Source organism: Heterodontus francisci, chromosome 3, assembly GCF_036365525.1.
Source record: "Heterodontus francisci isolate sHetFra1 chromosome 3, sHetFra1.hap1, whole genome shotgun sequence".
Classification (NCBI taxonomy): domain Eukaryota; kingdom Metazoa; phylum Chordata; class Chondrichthyes; order Heterodontiformes; family Heterodontidae; genus Heterodontus; species Heterodontus francisci.
The window spans coordinates 145,761,066-145,773,594 of record NC_090373.1 but is presented as its reverse complement, the minus strand read 5'-3'; the positions used below and the strand labels follow the sequence as shown (position 1 = coordinate 145,773,594).

The window sequence follows — 12,529 nt, the reverse complement described above, 5'->3', positions numbered from 1 at the left end:
ATTGGTTAAACATGATTTCCCTTTCACAAAACCATGATGATTACCTTGAATTTTTCTAAATGCCCTGCTATAACATCTTTAATAATAGCTTCTAACATTTTCCCTAAGACAGATGTTAAGCTAACTGGCCTATAGTTTCCTGCTTTCTGTCTCCCTCCCTTTTTGAATAAATGAGTTACATTCGCTATTTTCCAATTTAACAGAACCTTCCCCGAATCTAGGCAATTGTGGAAAATTAAAACTAACGCATCAACTATCTCACTAGCCACTTCTTTTAACACCCCAGGATGAAGTCCATCAGCACTCGGGGACTTATCAGCCCGCAGCTCCAACAATTTGTTCAGTTCAGGACATAGGGTCACAGAGAATAACTGACAAGGAGGTAATGGGGCAACGTGTGTGTTAATGGTGTGGTGAAAGACAAAGCATTAGTGCAGAGAGGGTGTTAAATGATAGAACAATGAACAGCCCTAGCCAAAAGCACAAACATGAAAAAAAAGTGAACAGGCAGATGGTAAAAAAAAAATTGAATGATGAAACAAACTAAAATAAAATAAAAATAAAAAAGGGCCAGTCATGCTCTGAAATTATTGAACTCAATGTTCAGCTCGGTAGGCTGTAGCATGCCTAATCGGAAAGTGAGGTGCTGTTCCTCAAGCTTGCGTTGTGCTCACTGGAACACTGCAGCAAGCCCAGGACAGAGATGTGGGCATGAGAGCAGGGGAGGGGTGTTGAAATGGTAAGCGACAGGAAGCTCGGGGTCATGTTTTCGGACTGAACGGAGGTGTTCCACAAAGCGGTCACCCAATCTGCATTTGGTCTCCCTACTGTAGCGGAGTCCTGGAGTGGGAGTTGAACTCACAACTGTCAGACTCAGAGGCAAGAGAGGTACCAACTGATCCACAGATGACACCTAGGGTAGTTTTAAAAAAGTTAGTCGATTTACAACAAGTGTTTTGCTGTATTTTTAAACTAGAAACCTTCAAAATAAATTTAAAACTAGAAAAATGTCCGAATTCTTAGAGACCAAGTCCTTAATGTGTGGACAAGTATTTTTATAGGTCAGTTTAACTAGTGTTACAGATAGACTGTGACACTGAAAAAAACTTTGTCATTCTGACAGATTCTGCATTTATAATGCAATAAAGTATCCACTTTTCTTTGCTGTCAAGATCACTTTTATTGCATCAAGAATATGGTGCAGGCCTTCTTTTGAACTATTGCAGTTCTAGTGGTGATGTTACGTAGGGAATTCTAGGATCTTGACGGTACAACAATGAAGGAATGGTGACATATGCCCCAGTCAGAATGGTGTGTGAATTGGAAGGAAATTGAAGGTGATGGTGTTCCCATGCACCCCCTGCCATTGTCCTTCTAGATGGTGCAGGTTGCAGTTTTGGGAAATGCTGCACTACAGCCTGTAGATAATATAAGAGGGAGTGGATATTTAACGTGATGGATGAGCAGACCACTTTGTCCTGAATAGAGCTTCTTGAGTGTTGTTGCAGGTGCAACAGGCAAGTGAAGAGTATTCCATCACATTCCCAATTTGACCATTTAGGTGGTGGAGAGGCTTTGGGGAGATATGTAGTGGGTGCAGTTGAGTTTCAGGTCAATAGTGACCCCATGATGCTGATGGTATGGGATTTGTTGACGGTAATGTGATTTAATGTCAAAGTGGTGGAAGCAGGTGCGATAATGACGTTTAAGAGGCATCTTGACAAATACATGAATAGGATGGGAATAGAGGGATACGGTCCTCGAAAGTGCAGAAGGTTTTAGTTTAGGCAGGCATCAAGATCGGCGCAGGCTTGGAGGGCCGAATGGCCTGTTCCTGTGCTGTACTGTTCTTTGTTCTTCTTTGTTCTTTGAGATGGTTAGGCGCTCTTGGAGAAAATCATTGCCTGGCGCTTGTATGAAGTGAATGCTATTTGCCACTTATTAACCCAAGCCAGGTATCGCTGCATGTGGACATGGACTGCTTCAATATGTGAGGAATTGCAAACGTTGCTGGGCATTGTATATATCCTACCAATACTATCTACATTAAAGTATCAAAACAGTGATTGCCATTTCTCTGGTACGTTACTAGTGCATTTTGACTAAATGCCTCATTCCGTACCCTTGCTGTTTAACCAAAACAATAACTTCTTATCTCCTGTAGGCTCCTGTCAGATACAAATTATTGCTTGAAAACAGTACAGAATCATAGAATATATCTTCCTCTTACTACATTACAGTATTTTCAAAGAGGTTTTGGTTAATTTTAGTGCCAAAATGCTGCTACATGTCTCTGAGGTTAAGCATCCAGTTATTAAAGTCAGTATGGTATTCTGAGCATGTACAGAATGATGACAAGTGGAACTTAGCTTACTTTTATTTCACTGAGAATAGATGTGCTCTTACCATTAGACATTATTCTAGGAGCTCTGTTATAGTAAATGTTTTGAATGTCCTATTGGAGAAGATTCCTTATATCAATGAACAAAGCTTTGAAGTATATCCTTCCTTATTATATGACCTATTAAACACAAAAAAGGGAACAGTAATATCATTGTGCAGCATGCTGCATGTTTTCTCTGTAAACTCAATCTGCCTTTCATGAGTCAGGTTAATGTTATGCAGATAAGGGAACATGGATGGATTTGCCGTGCAGAGAAAAGAAATGTCACTTGGTGAAAACTAAACCAGTTGATATGATGTTACCACATCCTTTCTAGGCCAGAAGCGCTCAGAGCACAATGCACGATATCAAAAACAGTATTTGTTAAGACAGACTTGCACTAGATAGAGCAAGGATTAAATAGAGTCCACTTTGTGCTTTGTGGGGTGTAGCTCAAACACCCAGAAGGTTAATTTTTGTAAACAAAATCTGGTTGTCACTGAAACCTGTAACTAATATTACTTTTTTTTGTAATTTACAGGAAGAGTGCTTTCTCAATCTGGAGGCTCCGATCAGCAGAGTCTGTGGATATGACACACCTTTCCCACACATCTTTGAACCTTTTTATATACCAGACAAATGGAAGTGCTTTGATGCGGTGCGGAAAATGATAAATTATTGAGTGCAGCAGGTAAGAGACCTCAACATTTCAAAAGGATATGGATTAACACCTGATATATATATATAGGTAAAATCTGCAAGTGAATTACAAGGCATTCATATAATCAGTGATTTGGAAAAGGTAGTCAAATATTTTGGTGAAGTTTGGGTAATTTGACATTTATTAAACCACCAAGGCTGAAGTTCAGCCTTTAACTTACTCCCTATTGTTTGTTTTAAGCAATATATGCTCTTTTCATTTTAACAGTCAAGTCTACATCATTTGAAAAATGTGGGAACATGCAGGGTAGCTCCAATTTCAATCTGATTGTCTTCCTTACTGTCAAAGTACATGATGTTCAGAAAAGGGGGTATCATTTATGCTGCCATTACTGTGGGATTTCAAAAATAATTCTTAGTATATTGCTGGAAATGACTTAAACTTGTGCACCCAGTTAATACACAAGATTAATTTTAACTGGTGAGCTAACCAAGTATTTAGTAAGCAATACAGTGCCTTTATTTTCCCTGTATTGCAACAGTGAGAACATTTCAAAAGTGCTTACTTCATTGGCTTTGAAGCCCTTTGTGATGTCCTGAGCACTTAAACAGTGCTATATAAATGCAAGTTTGCTTTTTCTTTACATATATAACTCTATGTACTTAAGTATTAAACACCAAAACAGAATCTAGGATATGTTATAAAGAGTAACAAGGACAGTGTTGTATTCATTTATTTTCACAATTACCAGTGTAATAATGAGCAACACATTGATATTTTCTTGCTTTATCTAATATAATATGAGTTTCCACACAAGATTTGCATCTTCCATGATTTCAATGGTTTTGTGCCCTCCCACCATGCCCCTGAATCAGTGGTTGCTGATGCTGCAGTAATGTACCTTGCTATACCCTAATGGTACTTCCCTAACCCACCTGCTCAGCTGATTCCCAGTATCATAGAGTGATGCAGCACTGAAACAGGCCCTTCGGCCCACCGAGTCTGTGCCGACCAACAACCACCAATTTATACTAATCCTACATTAATCCCATATTCCCTACCACATCCCCACCATTCTCCTACCACCTACCTACACTAGGGAGAATTTACAATGGCCAATTTACCTATCAACCAGCAAGTCCTCGGCTGTGGGAGGAAACCGGAGTACCCGGCGGAAACCCAAGCGGTCACAGGGAGAACTTGCAAACTCTTCACGGGCAGTACCCAGAACTGAACCTGGTTCGCTGGAGCTGTGAGGCTGTGGTGCTAACCACTGCGCCATTGTGCCGCCCCTGCTTTGTAGTCACCACCTGAATCCATGTGTAACTCCTTATGCGTACAAATAACTGTTAGATTTGTTCCACTCCGAATCAACAACAACTTGCATTTATATAGCACCTTTAAAAAGTCAACTCGAGCACTTCACAGAGGAATAAGGATGATAAAAGACGTTGAGCCAAATGAGGACATATTAGGACCTTAAGAGCATCTGACCATGAGTTTGGTCAAAGGGATGGGTTTTAGGGAGGTGGAGGGGTGTTAGGGATTTATTAGACTGTAAATGAGACAGTACCTTTAGAACACAGCAACGCTTGCAAACTGCAGTAAATCTTACCATTTTTGAACCCCCAAACACTTGGCCTCCTCAAATTTGAAAGCTCCCCAAACCAGTTTCTACCCTATGCATCATATTTGCCAACCAGCCAGATGGCACGATAATCCTTAAAATAGCTTGGTAATGTGACACTGGGCTGCTAAATAACTGAGCAGCAATGGGGATAAGCATGGAAGCAAGCACTTGCATATGGCTGAATACAGGAAAGACAACTCAAAATCATCATGAAACATGCCACGCTCTAAACAGACTCTACAAAATACATTGCTCCACAAGTGTAATATTGGAAGGCAGTAGCAACAGAGTGTACTGGATATGCTCCAGCTCCCAGCTTTGCCTGGTTCCCAGTCTCAAGCTTGATGGGCCTACTTGTCAAATACTGAGAATCCTCTGCCCCACCATGCTGGGCAACTCTTGCTGTGCATGTCCATGATATAGAAAAGTTCCACCGCTCAAGCAGAAACTGTGAATAAGATCTGCAGGATATGTTAATGGGTAATGTATAGTCTTGTTAGAACTGTTGAAATGTTAGGAAATCTGGGGCCAGTTCATGGAGATCTATTTGGCACAATTGTTGTTAGGAATGATGCTCCAGTATATATGTGCTGCTCACCACCCCCGCACTGCACACCTTTCCCACCACCCCCACTTCGCCCCCCCCCCCCACAAACCACCCTCCATCACCACCACATCCCATTAAAAAGCCACCCAGCCAATCAGAATGATGAATAAAGTCAGATTCCCATTCCTAAATTCCACATTTGACAAGGAGGCGTAACCCAATCCAGATACCTATCTGCTTCTCTTTCCCCCCTGTACAGGGCCTTAGCCAAAAGTCTGCTGCAACTCCTACCATACTTAATGCCATCAATGTAGAACAGTACAGTCTCCATGTACAAAATACTGTAAAGTGACCGCATTCATGTGTATGGACATAATTTAAATAAATTGAAGAACATATGGAACACCATGTGAAACACCAAGCAGTGAAAATGAGAACCATTTACAGTGGCTAGTTATTTGCACTTATCTGACCATATATGTTACTTATCAACCATTTTCTACCAACTATTACTGACATCCACCTTTAATATATGTCAGGCAGGAGCTATGGATATAAACATTAGGAACATTGATTTATTGATATCAAAAACTTTGAAAAAAATTAAATTTATAAGGTTTAAACACTTTTTTCTCCTTCCCCGGCATGTTGAAGTTATGCTTGGTCACACCTCCTTTCTCAGTGTCTTGACATTTAAAAAATAGCTTATCTTGTACAATATTTTTCTTGGCACTCACCTGCTCGTCATATTCCATGAAATGCAATGGGATTGGGTGTGATACTATTTAAATGTTGTGAAAAGAGTAGTTTTTTTCAACCTGCATTAGCTCTAGCTGGGAAGAAGATGATCAATGTACTGCTGACACCCACTTAATTTAAGAGTTTATATTGAGATGTAGTTAAAATTACCTGTAATTCATGTCAATGACTCCTTCTATTTTAGAGGCTAAAGGGAGGAAAGGACTTTGCTGCACTTTCCAGAAGTCTGTCACACTTACCAGATGAATTCTCATTGCCCAAAGTATGAACTACCTGCTGTAGTAGAGGTGGTCCGAAATTTGCCGCAGCATTCTTGGAAGTCAGAGAAAATATGGCTACATCTGTACTTTTCTTCTAATCCACCAGGGAAGAGTTTGAGCTTTAAACCAGGTTTGTCGCAAGACTACAAAATCATCCTGTTCTTCTGATCTAAAGGTGGATTAAAATGTTCCTCTACAATTATTTATCTGTATTTCAGACTGTGTGGTTGTTATTGGTGTTGAGTCTCCAAAATTGATTACAGTTCTCTTTTCACATTAAAGGTGCCCATCCAATGTAATAGCAATGAAAGTGACTTTTATTACACATGCAAAAATAAAAAATACATGTGTACTTAAGTTGTTTCTGAAATAATTTGTGATTTTTTTTCTCAGCCTCTTGAGAATGAAGATGATTCTTTATATTGTAGTTCACTTGCTGTCAAACCAGTTTTGTGTAAAGACTGAACAATTTTATAAATGTCACATGAAATTACTTTTTATTTTGCATATAATGAGATGATTATCAAAGCAGTGCGTAAGGTGATGGATTGGCAAATGGACGATAAAGTTAAAACTCATTATATGCCTGTTGCATTAAAGATAGCATTGCAAATATAACATGGACTCCAATTAAAATATGTACCTGATCTGAGCATGGAATTCCAGAATTCTCTATGATTCCTAATCCCAGCATAACCTCAACTGTAAAATCCAGATTAGTTGCCATTTGCTACCTTTTGTTATCCGAAATTCAAATTCAAAATTGATGGGTGGAAATGGAAATCTCTGCTTGCCCCTGACTGGAAGAGCTTTATTTGAAGTAAGTTTGGATAGTTTCTTTTCAGTTCTTAATGGGCATGAGTTAGCTAGTATGGACAATATCACACAAACGACACATTGTTGGAACAGCTTAAAAGTGATCCTACTCTATATCAGACGGTCCTGTGCTTGATGTTAATAGTGAAAAGGTTTTTCGCTATCCAGCACTCAGGTAGGTGAACACAAAACTTAACCCTAAAATGTAAATGCAAAGTCCTGATTATACTTTTGTTCAATTTTATGAATCTACATGAAATACATCGCCAGCCTTTGATTCATAACCAGATTTTAATTCCTTAACCACTTTTGTGGAAGTCTTATTCATTTTTACATTCTGTGAACTATTTAATCTTAATGCACCATGGGTTCAGCAGGCAGATGGATAGTTCACAGAAATCACAATCTATTGGAAACTAATTGTATGCGGAGGAATACTGATTTTTTTGCAGCGTTAATCATTCACAAAATTTCTTCAAATAATGGAAGACCAACAAGGAGTTATCACTGCCTGCACTCTTTTTTTCCATCAGTGCATGGTCTTTCTCATGGCAACATCAGCAGCCCTACAGAAGTGGAACAATTAGCTGAGAAGTTTGTAAATGTTGGGAGTTTTTCACTCAGTTTCACTGACCATTTCATTTGATTCAACATTTGCTGCAGAAAATAGGAACTGAAATCAATGGACTCATTCAGTACTAAGCCAGCATGTGTTACTGGATCACAGATTCTGTATCAGACATATTTACATAGGTCAGAACCAATATCTGCCATTGCAAGGAGAGGTGTGCCTGAGATTTTAATCCATATTTGTTGACGTAGTAAAAGGATTCAGAATATCATTGCTATCTCTAACAAAGATGTCAGTTATCTGTTGAACAGATAACAGTGGTGAACTCTGTACTCGGGCCTTTTCCAGTTTGCCTGATTCTCTTGTTATTTACATGTAAATGTACTGTCTCCACAGTTGCCATAATGTTTGCTTCCTAATATTAAAATGTCTGTAAACCAACAGAAGTGGACATGCAATAAAATCTTTATAAGCCTAAAAACCTGAAAGTAAGTCATAGAACACAAGCAGGGCACCAGCTAGACAGCAAATGCATGAAAGACACGCACTAAGGGTTGAATTTTATCAGTGGGGCAGGGGCCCTGACAACAGATCTGAAAGCCTGGGCCCCGCCTCAGCTGGTTCCGGGGCTCCTGGCGTAATTTAGGCCCATCCAGCAACTAATTTAAGGGGCGCAAACCCGCCTCCTTGAGTTGCCAGCCAATCGGAGGATAGGCAGCTCTTAAGTCTCAGCAGCGTCACTGGGAGAGGTGGCCAGTATTGGGACTGCATCCATGCAGTCTCACCACACGGCAGATGGCCCACCCACCACTGGTAAAATGCCAGCAGCAGCAGGAAGAGGCCCTTACTTGACCACTTAAGTGGCACAATCAACCTCCATCCCAGGAATTAGTTTGGTGAATCTTTGTAGATTGTGAATAGCTGGGGCCCAAGCACTGATCCTTATGTTAACCCACTAGTCACAGCCTGCCAATCTGAAAATGACCCATTTATTCCTACTCTCCGTTTTCTGTCCGTTAAATCAGTTCTCAATTTATGCCAGTGTATTCCCCCCAATCCCATGTGCTCTAATTATGTTTACTAACCTCTTGTGTGGGACCTTATCAAAAGCTTTCTGTAAATCTAAATATACCACATCCACCGGTTCCTCCTTATCTATTCTGCTACTTACATCCTCAAAAACCTCCCAACAGGTTTGTTAAACATGATTTCCCTTTCATAAATTCACGTTGACTCTGCTCAATCCTACTATTATTTTCTAAGTGTCCTGTTATCACATCTTTTATTATAGATTCTAACATTTTCCCTATGTCTGATAGGCTAACAGGTCTGTAGTTCCCTGTTTTCTCTCTCCCTGCTTTCTTAAATAGCGGGGTTACATTTGCCACTATCCAATTTGAAGGAACCATTCCAGAGTCTATAGAATTTTGAAAGATGACCACCAATGCTATCTCTACAGCCACCTCTTTCAACACTCTGGTATGTAGATCATCAGATCCAGGGATTTATCTACTTTAAGTCCCATTAATTTCTCTAGTACTTTTTGTTGCTAATAATATCTTGAAGTTCCTTGTTTACACCAGTCCCTTGATTCTCCATTGTTTTTGGTTTTTGTTTAGAATTTTCCTCCGTCTAGACAGACACAAAGTATTTGTTTAGTTTCTCTGCCATTTCCTTATTGCCCACTATAAATTCTCTTGACTCCGCTTGTAATGGACCCACATTTGTTTTTGCTAATCTTTTCCTTTTTACATACCTATAGAAGCTTTTACAGTCCATTTTTGTTTCTCACTAGTTTACTCTCATTTGGTTTTCCCTTTTATCTTTTTCTTGGTCCTCCTTTGCAAATTCTGAAATGCTCCCAATCCTCAGGCTTTCCTTTTTTTTGGTAACTTTATATGCTCTTCCTTTGTTCTAACACAATCCTTGATTTCTTTCGTCAGCCACAGCTGGAACACTTCGCTTGCTTGGTTTTTGTGCATTAAAGGAATGTTTTTTTTTCTACTATGTATTAGTTCTTTAAATGTTAGCCATTGCCCGTCTACGATCATACCTTTTAACGTAATTTCCCAATCCACCATAGCCAATCTGCCCTTCATATCTTCCTTTGTTTAGATTTAAGACCCTAGTTTCTGATCACTTTCAAACTTCTATCATATCATGGTCACTCTTTCCTAAAGGCTCCTTCACAACAAGATTATAAATTAACCCTTTTTCATTGCACAATACTATATCTAAAATAGGCCATTCCCTAGCTGGTTCCTCAATGTACTGCTCTAGAAAACTGTTCTCCACAACATTAGAATTAGAATTAGAACATTACAGCGCAGTACAGGCCCTTCGGCCCTCGATGTTGCGCCGACCTGTGAAACCATCTGACCTACACTATTCCATTTTCATCCATATGTCTATCCAATGACCACTTAAATGCCCTTAAAATTGGCGAGTCGACTACTGTTGCAGGCAGGGCGTTCCACGCCCCTACTACTCTCTGAGTAAAGAAACTACCTCTCACATCTGTCCTATATCTATCACCCCTCAACTTAAAGCTATGTCCCCTCGTGTTTGCCATCACCATCCGAGGAAAAAGACTCTCACTATCCACCCTATCTAACCCTCTGATTATCTTATATGTCTCTATTAAGTCACCTCTCCTCCTCCTTCTCTCCAACGAAAACAACCTCAAGTCCCTCAGCCTTTCCTCGTAAGACCTTCCCTCCATACCAGGCAACATCCTAGTAAATCTCCTCTGCACCCTTTCCATAGCTTCCACATCCTTCCTATAATGCGGTGACCAGAACTGCACGCAATACTCCAGGTGCGGTCTCACCAGAGTTTTGTACCGCTGCAGCATGACATCGTGGCTCCGAAACTCAATCCCCCTACTAATAAAAGCTAACACACCATATGCCTTCTTAACAGCCCTATTAACCTGTGTAGCAACCTTCAGGGATTTATGCACCTTCATAAAGTTTTTGCCCAGCCTATCTGTAGATTGAAAGCCCCCATTATTACTGTCTTACGCTCTAATCTCCTGATTTATACTGTGATTTACATTCGCACTGCTGTTTGGCGGCCTATAAACAACTCAGGGACCAATGTTTTCTGCTCCTTGCTGTTTCTTAGTTCCACCCAAACTGATTCTGTGTCTTGATCTTTAGAACTAAGGTCATCTCTCACTACAGTAAGAATGCCCTTTTTAATTAACAGAGGTACCCCACCACCTTTTCCCAGCTTCTTGTCCTTCCTGAATGTCACATACCCTTGGATTATCAGGTCCCAGCTTTAATTTCCTAGTAGCCACATTTCTGTAATGGCTATCAGGTAATACTTATGAATTTCTATTTGAGCTGATAATTCATCTGTTTTATTGTGAATGCTGCAGGTATTCAGATACAGAGCTCTTAATTCAGTTTTTTTTTTACTGTTTTTATAAACTCTGGCCCTATCTGCTGGCATGCTGTTATGTTTGCTATCACTGCCCCTTCCTGCCATACTCTGATCATCAATACCTTTATTGCTACTTTGATCTATTGCCTTCTCATTTCCCTTTAATTTACTCAATTTTTCCCTACATGATCCCTTCCCTTTTCTATTTAGTTCCATACTTCCCTAGTTATATGACTTGCTATATCACTGGTCCCAGCACGGTTAAGGTGAAGTCTGTCCCAACGTTACAGCCTCCACTTTCCCCAGTGCCCCACGAATTGGAACCCACTTCTCCCACACCAGTCTCTGAGCCACGTATTCGTCTCTCTAATCTTATTTACCCTTTGCCAATTTGCATGTGGCTCAGATAATAATCCAGAGATTATTACCTTTGAGGTTCTGCTTTTTAATTTAGTGCCTAGCTCCTCATGCTCCCTATGCAGAACCTATTTCCTACCCTTGTCTATGTCGTTGGTACCTATATAGACCACGACCACTGGATCCTCCCCCTCCCACTGCAAGTTCCTCTCCACCATGAGCAGATGTCCCAAACCTTGGCACCGGGCAGGCAACAGGGCTGTCTGGACTCTCGCTGTCGGCTGCAGAGAACAGTGTCTATCCCCCTAACCATACCGACCCGTATTGCCAGAGTCTAGGGTTTGTGGAGTCTGGGTCCTGGTTGCTCTCCTGTGGGCTTGTGCTCCAAATTGTAACCATGAACTTTGCTGCTTTTGAAAGTGCAAATGCCAAAACAAGCATGGAGAGAAGAGGGAGACTCAGTGGCAAGGGAAAGGTGGTATGAGCAATGTGGCATCCAGAGATATTGCTGGAAGTTTGGCAGCATTTAAAGTACTTCACAGAATCACAAAATTGTTACTGCGCAAAGGAGGCCATTTGGCCCATTGTGTTAGCACCGGCTCTCCAAGTGAGCAATTCACTTAGTGCCATTCCCCCGCCTTCTCCCCATAACTCTGTACGTTCTTCCTTTTCAGGTAACTCTCAAATTCTCTTTTGAATGCCTCAATTGAATCTGCCTTCACCACACTCTCAGATAGTGCATTCCAGATCCTAACTACTCGCTGAGTGAAATAGTCTTTCCTCATGTCACCATTGTTTCTTTTGTCAATTACCTTAAATCTGTGCCCTCTTAAGACCAGCTGCTTTCTTTAAAATAGCGTCTTAGGCTTGTTGCACTTCAAACGTCTGGTGACTATTGAAATAACACTGATATATTCATTCAATATAATGAACTACAATATCAATTCTTAGGTATCTTGGTGATGATGTAAGTATTTCTTCTGCTGGCAACAGGTAATCTGCATACCCCATTAGAGGAGTGCTTGAAAAGACAGCATATAATGGGACCAATAAAATAGTCCTGGCACAAAGCCACCAGGACCACTAACTCTTTGACAATAGTTGCGCCTGCACCCATGAGTTGAATTGCCACAATATATTACAATGGAGCTTCTT

General features: G+C 40.5%; 1 protein-coding gene across 1 annotated transcript in view; it reads left to right on the top strand.

The window, feature by feature from the left end:
- The window catches only part of bckdhb (branched chain keto acid dehydrogenase E1 subunit beta), a 372,243-nt gene extending 365,351 nt beyond the window's left edge, over positions 1 to 6,892 (top strand). The window contains exons 10-11 of the mRNA XM_068026695.1: positions 2,925 to 3,074; positions 6,165 to 6,892. Of these exons, the coding sequence (XP_067882796.1) occupies positions 2,925 to 3,065 (141 nt within the window). The 3' untranslated portion in view covers positions 3,066 to 3,074; positions 6,165 to 6,892. The remainder of the gene's footprint in view (positions 1 to 2,924; positions 3,075 to 6,164) is intronic.
- Positions 6,893 to 12,529: the final 5,637 nt, after the last annotated feature.